Source organism: Mobula birostris, chromosome 10 (genome assembly GCF_030028105.1).
Source record: "Mobula birostris isolate sMobBir1 chromosome 10, sMobBir1.hap1, whole genome shotgun sequence".
Classification (NCBI taxonomy): domain Eukaryota; kingdom Metazoa; phylum Chordata; class Chondrichthyes; order Myliobatiformes; family Myliobatidae; genus Mobula; species Mobula birostris.
This window is the reverse complement of record NC_092379.1, coordinates 10,370,716-10,387,320: the sequence shown is the minus strand read 5'-3', so window position 1 is coordinate 10,387,320 and position 16,605 is coordinate 10,370,716. Positions and strand designations below refer to the sequence as shown.

General features: G+C 43.7%; 1 protein-coding gene across 1 annotated transcript in view; it reads left to right on the top strand.

Annotated features, from left to right (window-relative positions):
• LOC140204406 (uncharacterized) overlaps positions 1-16,605 on the top strand; it is a 102,629-nt gene that overhangs the window by 38,539 nt on the left and 47,485 nt on the right. The window contains 2 exon segments of the mRNA XM_072271127.1: positions 6,723-6,881; positions 12,670-12,796. Of these exon segments, the coding sequence (XP_072127228.1) occupies positions 6,723-6,881; positions 12,670-12,796 (286 nt within the window).

The window sequence follows — 16,605 nt, the reverse complement described above, 5'->3', positions numbered from 1 at the left end:
CCCAGAGCCATGCGTCATACAAAAAGCTTCTGAAAATAAACATCAAACCGCCAGCAAGAAGAGAAAATATACTAAAAAAAATTTACAATTAGATCATGGAAAAATTATATCAATTAACTCAAATGATAATAACAAGCAAATAAGCCCCATCTTTACTCAAAATCAAATAAAGGTTCAAAGGTTCAACTTCTAATTTTCTCCAAACTAAGACATAGCATCACTTGAGAGAACCATTGTGACAAAGTGGGAGCTGATGTATCCTTCCACCTCAACAAAATGGCCCTCCTAGCTATCAATGTAACAAATGCAATAACGTGTTGGTCAGACACAGAAATACCATGAATATTTTGAGGAACTATTCCAAAAAGCACAGTTAATTTATTAGATTGTAAATTAATTTTAAGTACTTTAGAAATTGTTGAGAAAACCGACTTCCAGAACTGTTCCAATATAGAACAAGACCAAAACATATGTGTCAGTGTAGCTATCTCAGCTTCATATCTATCACAATGACTATCAACATTAGGAAAGATTTTAGAAAGTCTCTCCTTTGTCAAATGATAACGATGTACAATTTTAAATTGAATCAATAAGTGGCTAGCACAAATTGAAGGAGAGTTAACCAACTTCAATATCCGCATCCAATCCTCCGTCATAAAAGTCAAATTAAGTTCCTTTTCCCAATCCTGTTTAATCTTAGACAAAGGACGCTTATCCCATTGTAATAATAAATTATAAATTCTTCCAATAGAACCCTTAATCAAAGGATTCATACTCATAATATTATCTAACAGGTCAGCCTCCAATATGTAAGGGAAATTACTCAAGTATTTTTGTAAAAAATGTCTAACTTGAAGCTATTGCAGAAAGTGTGAGTATGAAAGAGAATATTTATCAGTTAATTGTTCAAAGGACATCAATCTATCTTCTTTAAATAAATCCAAAAAAGAATTAATACCTTTATTTTTCCAAAGTAGAAAAATTGGATCACTCAAAGAAGGCTTAAAAAATTAATTTCGGTAAATTAAACTACAAAGTTTAAATTTTTTAAGATTAAAAGAATTGCGGAACTGGAGCCAAATTTGTAAAGAATACTTAATCACAGGATATAAGTTTAAATTTGTGATAATGGAAAATTCTTCATTAGCAGCTCTTCTTCGTTTGCTGCTAAGAGCTCCCTTTGATGCATTCGACTTTGCAAAGGTGTTAACAAATTATTTCCATCGAAGCAGTGTTCTTGCAAGAATTGTAGCGCTATCTGCTTTATCATCAACCGCAGGCCAGACATATTCTAAGAAATAATCATCTCTCTGCACGTCGAGCTGTCTCATCTATCTGTATAAACGGTCAACTTGCTTATGCGTCTAGTTAGAGCCCGCCGCTCCATTGTGAGGGTTGGCTCTCCGTGATCATCACGACAATAAAAGGACTTTGCTATGAAGTGAGCCCAAAAGAGTCTCTGTCTCTTTTATTCTGAGTAAAGTACTAACTCTGCTGCAACAAAATTAACAACTTTACCTAATTGCATAGGTAAAGGAGCCCCCAATAACAAAGTTAAATAAAACTGTTTTACAACTTTTAGTTCCAGATCTCCCCAAATTGGCCGATCAGTCTTATCAACCCAGTATAACCAAAAAGACATATATCGCAGATTAACAGCCCAATAATACATTCTAAAATTAGGCAAAGCAAGACCTCCATCCTTTTTCAATTTTTGTAAATGACATTTACTAATTCTTGGTCTTTTATTATTCCAAATAAAAGATAAAATAATAGAATCAATCCGATCAAAAAACTTGCTTGTCAAAAAAACAGGAATATTCTGAAATAAATATAAAAATTTCGGTAGAATCATCATTTTAACTATATGAATATGACCGACAGGTAAAAATGTAAGGGGACTCCATCTACTAAATAAATACTTCATAGAGTCTACTAAGGGAACAAAATTAGCTTTATAAAGATCCTGACGAAGGGTCTCGGCCTGAAACGTCGACTGCACCTCTTCCTAGAGATGCTGCCTGGCCTGCTGCGTTCACCAGCAACTTTGATGTGTGTTGCTTGAATTTCCAGCATCTGCAGAATTCCTGTTGTTTGCGTTTATAAAGATCCTTATATTTTTTAGTAATTACAATACCTAAATATCTAAAAGAGTCTGAAACTTTAAAAGGAGTGTTATCATATATAGAAACAGAATCATTTAAAGGAAATAATTCACTTTTACTAAAATTAATTTTATATCCTGAAAAACCTCCGAATTCATTAAATAATTTTAACAGGGCAGGAATGGATTCGTCAGGGTTAGATATATAAACCAATAAATCATCAACATAAAGAGAGACCTTATGCATGGTCTCATTCACAAATATCCCATGGATATTTTTAGCCTCACGAAGAGCAATAGCAAGGGGATCTAATATTGAATTAAACAACAAAGGACGTAATGGACAGCCTTGCTTTGTCCCCCGTGAAAACTGAAAAAAAGGAGGCCTACAATTGTTAGTAACAATAGTAGCAATAGGGGCTTTATATATCATTTTAATCTAATTATTAAAATTGACACCAAAGCCAAATTTCTCTAAAACATTGAATAAATATTTCCATTCAACTCGGTCGAACATCCAAAGATACAACACATTGTGGAATTTTAGAAGAGGCTGAATATATGATATTAAGTAGTCTCCGAACATTTGAAAAGGAATAACGACCCTTTATAAAGCCTGTTTGATCTTTACAAATAATTTTACCCAGAATATTCTCCAACCGATTGGCCATTATCTTTGACAAAATCTTAGCGTCAACATTCAGTAATGAAATAGATCTATATGAAGCACAGTCAGTAGGATCTTTATCTTTTTTAAGAATTAAAGAAATAGAGGCCTCATAAAAAGTAGAGGGTAAGTCACCTTTCACAAAAGAATCCTTAAACATTTCCAACATATACGGAGAAAGCAACTTTCCAAATTTTTTATAAAATTCTACAGGATAGCCATCAAGTCCTGGGGACTTACCAGATTGCATTGAAAAAATAGCGTTATGAATTTCGGCTTCAGTCATTTGAGCATTGAAAATCTTTTGATCCTCAGCCAAGATTTCAGGAAAAACAATCTTTCGTAAAAAAGCATTCATTTTAGAGGAATCTAATGGACATTGATATTTATATAGCTCAGCATAAAAGTCTTGAAATATCTTATTAATTTCCTCATATTCCTGAGCTAAGGTACCATCTTTCCTATGAATTTTCATGACTTGCCTTTTGGCTGCAGCCATTTTTAATTGAGATGCAAGCAGTTTATTATTTTTATCTCCAGACATGTAAAATTGACTCTTTAACTTAAGCAAATAACCTTCAATGGGATGAGTTAATAACAAGTTATATTGAGATTGAAGTTCCACCCTTTGTTTAAATATATCAGTATTGGGGGAAGTTGCATAAATATTATCTAAATGTTTAATTTGTTTTGAAATTCTATCTAATTCTGCTTTAGTTTGTTTTTTAAGTTTAGCTGAATAAGAAATAATCTGACCACATAAAAATGCTTTAAATGTATCCCATATAACTAATTTAGACATACTCCCTATATCATTAAAAAGAAAAAAATTCCTTTATCTGGGTTTCAATGAAAGTGACAAAGTCAGAGTTTTGCAATAATGTCTGAGACATGTGCCAAGGTGGGCGGGCAAGAGTGACATCATCAAATTCAAAAGACAAACTCAGAGGCGCATGATCCCATGTAGAAATAGCGTCATATTCGCAGGTTTTAACACTAGGCAAGAAGCGGGGATCAATTGATCCTCAAGTATTTTTTATAAACATGTGAGAAGAAAGAATATTCTCTATTGTTGGGATGAAGGTACTTCCACAAATCAATCAACCCAAAATCAATCAGAAAGGAATTAATAAATGACGTGGATCGATTTGGAAGTCGCTGATTGGTTGAGCTCTTATCAATCATAGGATTTAAACAACAATTAAAAACCCCACCCATTATGAGCATATATTCATTTAAGTCAGGCAGTAAAGCGAATACCTTTTTAAAAAAAGAAGGATCATCTAAGTTAGGACCACACAAATTAACCAAAACAACTTTTCTATTACAGAGTGTTACTTTAACAATTAAAAATCTACCATTAGAATCTGATTCAATATCCTCTTGAATAAATATATTAGGTTCAATGAAAATAGACACACCTTTTGTTTTACTCTGAGAAGTGGAGTGGAATTGCAAACCATTCCACCATCTAAAAAATCTGTTTTGATCTCCCGCCCTGATATGTGTCTCTTGAGCAAAAATTATCTCAGGTTGGAATCGGTTAATACTTTTAAAAGTCTTCTTTCGTTTAATAGGATGATTCCACCCCACGTACATTCCAACTTATTATATTAATCCGTTTGAACAGCATACTATAATTTCATTCTACTTTATACATGCACAAAGCACATACCCAATGCAGTATGATCAAAGATGGTGGCGATGAAAAATACAACCAAATAAAAAACACGCATGCTCCGGAACCACCCAATGGAAAAAAACTAACTCTAAACCCACCCACCCACACCCGGAAACCCGAAAAGGCAAGCGATCTACGACAGAATTCAAAGCTGCTGACTGCTCTGTCTGTGTCTTCTTTCCCTCCCCCCAGTTAGTAAAAAAGTAGAGTGACCTTGTGAAAAAGACAATAAAGTCTCAGGGAAAAAAGGTATTTACATTCCATCGACTGATAAACAAGAAAAAACCAAAATAATATTATCTCTTAAAAAAACCAGTTTAAGTTTAATATTAATTCTCTAAAAAAGCTTAAAATTCAGTTATAAAATGTTATAATAGAACAGACAAATATATAAAAAGCCCTATTAGTAGGAAAAACTACCAATTAGCTACGAAGTATTAAATTAAAGGAACAAATCGCCTTATCTTCTTCCCTCAGTCATAAAATGTCCAGAGATCATTTGAGCAAAGATACTTAAACCGTAAATCTTTCCAAAGGAAAACCAATAATATGCAATAAAAAACCACTTCCCGTGTTCTTTAATTAGTCTGTCGATGAAATATACAAGTGACCTTCATAAATCTTCTTTCCAAAAAGCGAATAATATAGAAATAGCCAAACAGCCTTTCAGATGGATCATTCAACAGCGGCGTCGGTGACAGCGGCAGGCAAAGCCTGAACAAAATCCAGTGCAGCTTTTGGATCAAAAAAAGTACGAGGAGGAGAATTAGGAGGAAAAATTTTAAGTTTTGTCGGATACCTCAGAGACGGGAAAAGATTCTTATCATATGCTTGTTTCATTACCAGGGCAAATTTTGATCTTTGTTCCATTATCTCTCTTGGATAATCTTCATAGAAGTGGAGCTCAGATTCCATAAATCTAAAAACTCTCTGTTTTCTTGCCTGTCGTATTATTTGATCTTTAATTTTAAAGTGATGAAAGCAAACCAGAACAGATCTTGGTTTACTAGAGTCCTTCGATTTTGAGATAAACACAGGCGGCTTTGATAGAATGGTAGGAAATAAAGTGTGGAAAAGCTTACCAAAGTAAGCTGTTAGATCTCCATCTTCAGCTCCTTCCTGCAGCCCAACAATTCTTATATTCCTTCGTCGAGACCTAGTTTCCAGGTCTATAATCTTATTTTGATATCTTTCCAAACGAGTTGTAGCTTCAGACAGCTTTTGCTTAGTTATCTTCAATTCCTCTTCGTGTGAAATAACTTGAGTTTCCAGGTCTTTAAGTTTTCCCAGAAATGACTTCATGTCATTACTATTCTTTTCCAGTTGGTCTTTAATTGATCCATTCTGATCCTTAATTGAATTCAGTGTCCGAACGATATCTTCAGCCCAAGATGGCATTTCATCAGATCTTTCCTTTTGCACTTTTCCTTTCCCATTACCTTTATCAGGTAAATTCTTCCCACTTCTTGTAGACATAGACATATTGATCCCCCTCAAGAATCAACAAGTAAAAATTTTAAATTCAAAGCTTAAACTAGGGGGAAAGAAAGAAAACTAAGAGCAGCAGAAAAATACTGCCACTCCATTAGCAGACAGGGGCAGTCCTCCCACCCCCACCTTTCAAATCCACCCCTCAGCTTTTCCTCTCCAGTCCTGCCGACGGGACTTGGCCTGAAACGTCGACTGTTGACTTTTTTCCATAGATGCTGCCCGGCCTGCTGAGTTCCTCCAGCATTTTGTGTGTGTGTGTTGCTCAATGATATCAGATACCTTTGTCTGGTGTAACAAGTGACCAGTAGCATTCACATCATAACAGTGTCTCACATTAGCGATCTCTGTGGAGAAATTCCAGTCTCTTTCCCTTTGTATTCAGTGTCACTGCCATCGGTGAGCTCCTCACTGTCAGTCACCTGGGGGTGGGGGGGTAGAGGGGTCAGAGTAACTAGGAAGTCTCCAGGAGTAGCCATATCCTCTGTGGGCCTTGACCAGAGCTTGAAATAATACTAATGGAGAGAGACGAACCGAGCCAAGTCACGGGTTGTTGACGGCTAGAAATGGCCGAATCTGATGCAGGCAGAAAAACAATCAGAGGATTTGATGGTCGGTCCGGATGCCTGAACCGGGCACAGTTAGAAGGTGAGAAGTTGTTCCTCTAGCTTGGGCTGAACCTCAGTGTAACCGTGAAGTCAGGGCTCACCGTAGAGACTAAAATCACCCAGTTTCAAACGCTTTCCCTCACCCACTGATGTACTTTGTAAATCTTTCTACAGGATACAGACCGCAAGGGATTTGTGGACAGGAACCTCAAAGCACGACAACGCTGGTGTGGGTGGGTTCACCAGCAGGCGACCTTTGAATGTGGAGGAGGAGACGCTCGAGAGGCGGCAGACCAACCCCAGGGAGAGCCCAAAAACGGGCTCAGTGAAGGGGTGAGATTTGGATAGACCCACCCGGAGACAGACCCACCTTCGAGTCGTTGAAGGAGTGGCCACATATTTTCTTTGTATCTCATCACAGCTGGAAAAGTGCATCTGCTCTTTGTCTTAAAATCTACTGGAACTGGGTTACTGAGGTCACACCAGCCTCTGTTCACTGGAGATCAGTTCTTCAACTGCATTGATTGTGCGAGCAGTTCACTGTCTGACGCCTGACTTGATGAATCATCAGAGAACTGATAGCAGGGAGATATCGTTCCTCCGCTCTCAGTGTGGAAAGGGATTCACTCGCTCAGCTGACCCGCAGACGCACAGCTGAGTTCGCTGTGGGGAGAAGCCACGTGTGGGAAGGGATATTCTCAGTCATCCAGGCCGAAGGTACACCACGGAGGGACGGTTCCCCCGTTGTGACTGCGGGAAGCGATTCACTCTGCCATCCACGCGAAAGATGCATCAGAAAATTCACACTGGTTAAGAGGCCCTTCACCTGTGTTTGGGAGGAGATTCACTCACGCGGCCCGCCAACAGACATTTCATTGTTCACAAGAGTGAGAGCCTGTGTGGGAAAGGGTTCACTCCCTCATCCAGTCAGACACCAGAGTTCACACTGGGGAGAGGCAGTTAACCTGCTCAGAGAGTAGGAAGGCTTTAATTCGGTCATTTTACGTGCAGACACACCAGCGAGTTCACAGTGCAGAGATGACATTTATCTGTACAGTGTGTGGGAGGAGTTTCAATCAGTCGTCTCACCTCCACAGGCACAAGCGAGTTCACACCGGAGAGAGGCCGTTCTCGTGCTCGCAGTGTGGGAAGAGCTTCAATCAGTCGTCCATCCTGAAGAGGCACCAAAAGCGATTTCACACCGGGGAGAAGCCGTTCGCCTGCTCCGAGTGCGAACTGAGATTTACTCAGTTATCTGAGCTGCAGGCACACCAGCGGGTTCACAAGGGGGAGAGACCGTTTATCTGCTCCGACTGCGGGAAGGGGTTCATTCGGTCGTCTCAGCTGCTGACGCACCAGCGGGTTCACACCGGGGACAGGCCGTACACCTGCTCTGAGTGCGGGAAGGGGTTCACCCGGCTGTCCCACCTACAGTCGCACGAGTTCATTCACACCGGGGAGAGGCCATTCTCCTGTTCGGTGTGCGGGAAGCGATTCATTCGATCGTCTCACGTTCTGTCGCATCAGCGAGTTCACAGAACGTAGAACGGCACAGCAGGCCATTCGGCCCACCATGTTGTGCCGAACCAGTTAAACAAAAAAATCGAAAACACCCAATCACTAATCCCTGCTAGCTACACAATGTCGGTATCCCTCCACCTCCCTTACGTCCGAGACAGATCGCTCCCCTGTTCCATGTGTGGGAAGGGTTTCACCGGTTCATCCAATCCGAAGACACAGCAGTGAATTCACTCTGGGGAGAAGCCGTTCACCTGCACAGACTCTCGGAAGAGATTAACTCAGTTGTCTTAAGTGCGGGCACACCAGCAAGTTCGCAGAGGGGTGAGACAACTTACCTGCTTCGTCTGTGGGAAAGGATCCGTTTGATCATCTGATTTCCTCAAACACCATTGAGTTCACAGTGGGGAGAGAGAGAGGGGTCAGTCACCTCCTCCGAATGTGGGAAGTGTTTTACTCAGTCATCAAGCCTTTTCAGATATCACAAACAGTTCACTCGGGAACAGGTTCCAATAAGCTGGATATTTCACCGTCACAGTCGCTGAATCCAGAGGCAAGTTGAAATGGGACAGTTGGGTGTCGAACTCTGCAATTATTGCTGCTGCTCAGCATCCAGTGCCCCACCCTAGTCACTGGGCTTGGGAGGAATTTCCTCTGCTGATGTTCACCTGTAATGGGACTGGAGTTTCATATTCTGCATCTGTGACTAATAATTAAATTGTATTTTAAACCCTGTCTCAGGTGCTCAATGAATCTACGGAATACACAGTGTACAGTGGGGAGTCAATTCAGCCCAGCTGGTCCTGTTGCAAGACTGTCCTTTAACTCCATCCCTGCTGTTCACCTCTCACTCTCCCTGTGGTCATGGGTTCCAAACGGTCACTGCACTGTGTGTGAAGAGGTTTTCCTGGAATTCCCTGCATGACTCTCTGCAGGCTGAAGACGAAGATGAGTCAGTGTACAGTAGAGAGTCAGAGCAGGCTGAAGATGAAGATGAGCTCACTGCAATAATTTTATTTATTTATTTAGGCATACAGCATGGAGCAGCCCTTTTGGCCCAATAAGCCACCCTGCACAGCAACCCATCTGTTTAACACCCTGGAGCAGTACAGCACAGGAACTGGCCATTCAGCTCACAGTGTTGTGCTGAACCAGATAAAAAGCAAGTTAAAAATGCCCAAACACTTATTCCTGCTACCTACACCACGTCCATATCCCACCATCTTCCTTACATCCGACGTCCCTTCAAAGCCTCTAACGTGTTTGCCTCTCCCACCATACCAGGCAGTGCGTTCCTGGCATCCACCACTCTCTGAGTAAAAAAACTTACCCCCTCATATCCTCCTTGAACCTACCCCCTCTCATCATCAATGCATGCCCTCTGGTACTAGACATTTCTAACACCTCTGGTATTAGACAAATTCCTTACAAGTGGCACCGGAATTGATCTCCAAACTCCAGAACATCTGAGACGTAATCGCACAGTGCGAACTGCTAAGCTACCGTGGCACCTATATCGGACACATCCTTCGCCCCTTTTAAGGGATGTTTGGATAGGCACATGGATGGAGGTAGGAGGGATCGGTGTCTGGGTGTTTTAGATTTGCTTTTCAGCTGGTTCGGAACAGCATTGTGGGCCGAGCTGCCTGTTCCTGTGCTGTACTGTTCTATGTTCGCAGGGATTATTACTTGGATGTTCAGTGGAGCAAGGATCAGCACGCGGCAGTGCTGGGGACCTGGACACTGGTAGGGGTAAGAACATGTGGTGCGGAGCAGAGCCTGGGGATGTAACTGTAAATTAAAGTATAACAACATTTTGAGGATGATAGGCACAAAAAATAATTTATCTCTACACCCATAGGTGTGTTGACTTTGTTAACACCTACAGTGCCTGTTGACATTGAGTATACTGCTTGTGGGAGCTTGCTGTGTTAAATTGGCTAAGGATAAGAGTTCCAGGACATATATTGTACACACTTCTCTGACATTAGTACTTGGAGCTGTGATGTTGTGGCTATTACAGAGACTTGGATGGCTCAGGGGCAGGAACGGTTACTTCGAGTGCCAGGCTTTAGGTGTTTCAGAAAGCTTGAGCATGTAGATATTAAGAAAGAGGATGTTCAGGAGCTTTTGGAAAGCATCAAGCTGGATAAGTCACCGAGACTAGATGAGATGTATCCCAGGCTACTCTGGAGGCGAGGGAGGAGATTACTGAGCCTCTGGCGATGACCTTTGCGTCATTAATGGGGATGGGAGAGGTTCCAGAGGATTGGAGGGTTGCAGATGTTGTTCCATTGTTCAAGAAAGGGAGTAGAGATAGCCTAGGAAATTATAGACCAGTGAGTCTTACTTCAGTGGTTGGTGAGTTGATGGAGAAGATCCTGAGAGGCAGGATTTATGAATATTTGGAGAAGCATAATATGATTAGGAATAGTCAGCATGGCTTTGTAAAAGGCAGGTCGTACCTTACGAGCTTGATTGAATTTTTTGAGGATGTGGCTAAACACATTGATGAAGGAAGAGCAGTAGATGTAATGTATATGGATTTCAGCAAGGCATTTGACAAGGTACCCCATGCAAGGCTTATTGAGAAAGTAAGGAGGCATGGGATCCAAGGGGACATTGTTTTTTGGATCCAGAGCTGGCTTGCCCACAGAAGGCAAAGAGTGGTTGTAGACGGGTCATATTCTGCATGGAGTTCGGTGACCAGTGGTGTGCCTCAAGGATCTGTTCTGGGACCCCTTCTGTTCGTGATTTTAATCAATGACCTGGATGAAGAAGTGGGGAGATAGGTGTACAGGTAAGATATAGTGTATGGGTGAGATGTGTGGGTCTGAAAATTGGCACGGCAGGGAAGTAGTTAACAGTTAGGAATTTGTGGGCCTGTTATGTTGTTGGGCAGATTGACCCTTGATGCTAGATAAGGGGAGAACAATATGTGACTCTGGTCTACCGGATAACATGCCTGAGAGCAAGCTAAAAGTGCTGATTTGTGTAAAAGTAATTAATCACCTTATCTCTAAAGAATGTTTTTTTTACATTATTTGGTTGTAAGATTAATAGGATGTATTGTCCCTGAAGGGGCAAAGGCCAGTTGTTACAGGTCACCCGACTGTGGTACTTGCAGGTATGGAGGATGTATGTTGGCTTAATACATGGCCAGGACTTGGATTGGCCCAAGTTAGGGTCACGTAAGCGTTGGATTGGATGCATAGCCGTTTCCACCTGGACTGGGAGATGGCAATAGTGCTATAAAGGTGGGCAAGTTCTTTCTTGGGCAGACCACTTGGCTGGGTGCCACCTTCAGGCCAAGCAGCTGAACCGGTGCCAAGGACCTCCACCCTAGCCAGTCCACGGTCGATCGCCCGCTTCAGGGACCACGCAGACGTTGCTAAGTATGCTCGGCGGTGTAGACTACTAGGGGTTGCTTTAAGTTAGCCCTACCTATTAGTGGTGTAGGTAGTGTACAATATAAAGCATTTCTCGCAATTCACTGTATTAACAATAAAATGAGTCTCAGAGGAATTACCGAGTCTGGGTCCATTTGTTCAGGCAAAACAAAATAGTTGCAGCATCCACCTGTCATGGTTACTCTTATTGGGAATCAGTTTGTGGAACAATAGGTTAATAAATGTGCTGATGACACAAAGGTTGGGAGTGTTGTGGATAGTGTGGAGGGCTGTCAGAGGTTACAGTGGGACATTGATAGGATGCAAAACTGGGCTGAAAAGTGGCAGATGGAGTTCAACCCAGGTAAGTGTGAGGTGGTTCATTTTGGTAGGTCAAATATAGTATCAATGGTAAGACTCTTGGCGGTGTGGAGGATCAGAGGGATCTTGGGGTCCGAGTCCATAGGACACTCAAAGCTGCTGTGCAGATTGACTCAGTGGTTAAGAAGCGTATGGTGCATTGGCCTTCATCAATCATGGGATTGAGTTTAGGAGCCGAGAGGTAATGTTTCAGCTATATAAGATCCTGGTCAAACCCCACTTGGAGTACTGTGCTCAGTTCTGGTCGCCTCACTATAGGAAGGATGTGGAAACCATAGAAAGGGTGCAGAGGAGATCCTCAAGGATGTTGCCTGGATTGGGGAGCATGCCTTATGAGACCTCGGCCTTTTCTCCTTGGAGCGACAGAGTATGAGAGATGACCTAATAGAGGTGTACAAGGTAATGAGAGGCATTGATCATGTGGATAGAGTCTTTTCCCCAGGGCTGAAATGGCTAACACGAGAGGGCACAGTTTTAAGGTGCTTGGAAGTAGGTACAAAGGAGATGTCAGGGGTAAGTTTTTTACGCAGAGAGTGGTGAGTATGTGGAATGGGCTGCCGGCGACGGTGGTGGAGGTGGACATGATAGGGTCTTTTAAGAGACCCCTGGACAGGTACATGGAGCTCAGAAGAATAGAGGGCTATGGGTAACCCTAGGTAATTTCTAAGGTAAGGACATGTTCGGCACAGCTTTGTGGGCCGAAGGGCCTGTATTGTGCTATATTAAATGTACCTATTGAAACCTATTGAGTTCTCATGAAGAGGAGGAACTGGGTCAGTTCCATTTGGCAGAGGGAAGCCGGTAACACGTTCACTGCCCTGGTTCTTACCCAGAAATCTCCGCAAATCGACTGCGCGGGCATGGGGAGCGTGCCACTGCACGGAACGGAGAGCTTGTGCCATCGGTGGGCATCGGGCGACGGTTTCAGCAGGACTGCGAGTGAGGTACAGTCGCTGCAAGGTGTGGAGAAATGGTGGCCTTGCAGCCGGGACAGACGCGGTCCTCTCCCTGTTCCTCTGCCACGTGGTCTACACCAGTGCCCCATGGCGATATCTGCTGATGAGCTGGCACCACTTCTGGGGCGCATGTATATCGCTGAAACATTGATGGATAGGCTGGCTCCGTGCTCGTGGTGCATTCTAGGTACAGAGACAGCCATGGATGCAATGAACTACACTATCCCTGGAGGGAATGGGTGCTGCTGGATCTCCCAAGCGCAGATGAGTTCTCGCTATCTCAATCTAAAATTTGGGATTTGGACGAAATGTGTATTTGCAAGTTTACTTTGCATGAAGGATATTGATACTCTAGGAAGATAGATGGATACGCTGTTGATCTTAAAGGAAATTACAGTGTCACAGTAGCGTTACAGATATTAAAGAGAAGTAAGAAGAATTTATTAAAATATGTTAGCTCAGTCTGACAGGAGGGAGCCACACTTCTCCAGCTATAGGTTGACTCATTATAGAGCCTTATGGCTGAAGGTAAGATGGATGTTGAGGCTTTGGAGAGGGTATAAAGAGGTTTACCGGGATGCTGCCTGGTTTAGAGGCCATGTGCTGTCATGAGAGGCTGGATGAACATGGGTTGTTTTCTCTGGAGCGCCAAATGCTGAGGGGAGATCTGATAGGGGTTTATAAGGTTATGAGAGGCAGAGACAGAGTGGACAGAGAGTATCTGTTTCCCAGGGTTGAAATGTCTAATACCAGAGGGCATGCATTGAAGGTGAGAGAGGGTGGGTTCATGGGGATGTGAGGGGTAAGTTTTTTACTCAGAGAGTGGTGGATGCCTTGAATGCGCTGCCTGGTCTGCAGGAACTCAGAAGGTCAGCAGGAGAATAAACAGTCTGCATTTCAGGACAAGACTCTTCTTCAGGACTGAAAAGCAAGGGGGAAGGTGCCAGGATAAAAAGGTGGGGAGAGAGAGAAGGATGCTAGCTAGAAGGTGATAGGTGAAGCCAGGTGGGTGGGAAAGGTCAAGAGCTGGAGAAGAAGGAATCTGATAGAGTGGACGTAGGAGAACGAGAAGGAGGGGGAACCCATGGGGAAGTAATAAACAGGTGAGAAGAATTAAAAGGTCAGAGTGGGGGATAGAGGAAGGGGAGGGTGTGGGGAATTTGTTTACCAGAGAGAGAAATGGGTTTTCATGCCATCAGGTTGGAGGGTGCCCAGATGGATGAAAGGTGTTTCTTTCCTCCACTCTGAGGGTGGCCGCCTCTTGGCACAAGAGGGGGCCGTGGATCCGCATGTCGGAACAGGAATGGGAATCAGAATTTGTGTTCCAGCCTCCAATTTGGGACAACTGCCACATGCCCTATGAAAATCTAATCACGCTACAGGTACGGTTTCACCTCGATCAGCCTTTTCCTGTCGCATCTCCATCCTTTAGTTCCTTTAATATACAAAACCCATTTACTTTGGACCCCCTGCCCCTCCCATCCTTCCTGCCTTCAGGGGCAGAGGATTCCTGAGAGTCACTGCCCACCAGAGGGGGATGAATTGCGGCACATCTCCGCCCCAAACGGCCGACATCCCTGCTCAGTTGAGTGCTGCCTCCTATATATACATATTAGTTGGTATTTTGAATGTGCTGTGTATGTTTTGCACTTTGGCCCCAGAGGAAGGCTGTTTCATTCGGCGGCATTCACGTCTGTATGAATGATAATTAGGCTCGAATTTGGTTTGATTTGACATAGCAAACACACCCCCTCCGTCATCCGGGACAACACAATCAGAGAGAGACACCAACCTCACCCACTTTGTCGAAACGGGGGAAGGTTCTCAAATTAAATCTTCCCTCAGTCTCCTGAACAGACATCTCAGGAAGGGTAAGACGAGGGAACACGAACCAATCCTCACAGAGGGATCAGAAGTGGAGAGAGTGAGCAATTTCAAGTTCCTGGGCGTCACGATCTCTGTGGATCCAAGCTGGTCCCAATATATCAATGCCGCTATAAACACGACAAGACAGCGGCTATGTTTCATTAGGAGTTTGAAAAGATTTCGTTTGTACCTAAAACACTCAGTAACTTTTATACCTGTACCATGGAGAGTATTCTGACCTGGTATATCACAGTCTGTCGGTGGGGTGGGGGGGGAGCTGCTGCTCAGGACCAAAGGAAGCGATAGCAAGTTGTAAAATTATTCTACTCCATCTTGGCTACTAGCCTCCGTCATGTCCAAGACATCTTCAAGGAGCGGTGCCTCAGAAAAACGACGTCCGTTATTAAGGAACCCCATCACCCAGGTCATGTCCTCCTCTCATTGCTACCATCAGGAAGGAGGTACAGGAGCTTGAAGGCACACACTCAACAATTCCAGAACAGCTTCTTCCCCACTGCCAGCCGATTTCTAAATGGGCATCGAACCAATGAACATTACCTCACTTTTAAAAAAATATACTGTATATTACTCTAGGAAGAGGTACAGTCGACGTTTCGGGCCGAGACCCTTCGTCAGGACTAACTGAAGGAAGAGCTAGTAAGAGATTTGGAAGTGGGAGGGGGAGATCCAAAATGATAGGAGAAGACAGGAGGGGGAGGGATGGAGCCAAGAGCTGGACAGGTGATTGGCAAAGAGGATATGAAAGGATCATGGGACAGGGGGCCCAGGGAGAAGGAAAAGTGGGGGGGACCCAGAGGATGGGCAAGGGGTATAGTCAGAGGGACAGAGGGAGAAAAAGGAGAGAGAGAGAGAGAGAGAGAAAGAATGTGTGTATAAAAATAAATAACGGATGGGGTACGAGGGGGAGGTGGGACATTTGCGGAAGTTAGAGAAGTCAGTGTTCATGCCATCAGGTTGGAGGCTACCCAGACGGAATATAAGGTGTTGTTCCTCCAACCTGAGTGTGGCTTCATCTTGACAGTAGAGGAGGCCGTGGATAGACATGTCAGAATGGGAATGGGACGTGGAATTAAAATGTGTGACCACTGGGAGATCCTGTTTTCTCTGGCGGACGGAGTGCAGGTGTTCAGCGAAACGGTCTCCCAGTCTGCGTCGGGTCTCGCCAATATATAGAAGGCCACATCGGGAGCACCTGACGCAGTATATCACCCCAGCCGACTCACAGGTGAAGTGTTGCCTCACCTGGAAGGACTGTCTGGGGCCCTGAATGGTGGTGAGGGAGGAAGTGTAAGGGCATGTGTCGCACTTGTTCCGCTTACAAGGATAAGTGCCAGGAGGGAGATCAGTGGGGAGGGATGGTGGGGAAAGAACGGACAAGGGAGTCGTGTAGGGAGCGACACTGCGGAAAGATGTGCTTAGTGGTGGGATCCCGTTGGAGGTGGCGGAAGTTACGGAGAATAATATGTTGGACCCGGAGGCTGGTGGGGTGGTAGGTGAGGACCAGGGGAACCCTATTCCTAGTGTGGTGGCGGGAGGATGGAGTGAGAGCAGAGGTGCGTGAAATGGGGGAGATGCGTTTAAGAGCAGAGTTGATAGTGGAGGAAGGGAAGCCCCTTTCTTTAAAAAAGGAGGACATCTCCCTCGTCCTGGAATGAAAAGCCTCATCCTGAGAGCAGATGCGGCGGAGACGGAGGAATTGCGAGAAGGGGATGGCATTTTTGCAAGAGACAGGGTGAGAAGAGGAATAGTCCAGATAGCTGTGAGAGTCAATAGGCTTATAGTAGACATCAGTGGATAAGCTGTCTCCAGAGACAGAGACAGAAAGATCTAGAAAGGGGAGGGAGGTGTCGGAAGTGGACCAGCTAAACTTGAGGGCAGGGTGAAAGTTGGAAGCAAAGTTAATGAAGTCAACGAGCTCAGCATGCG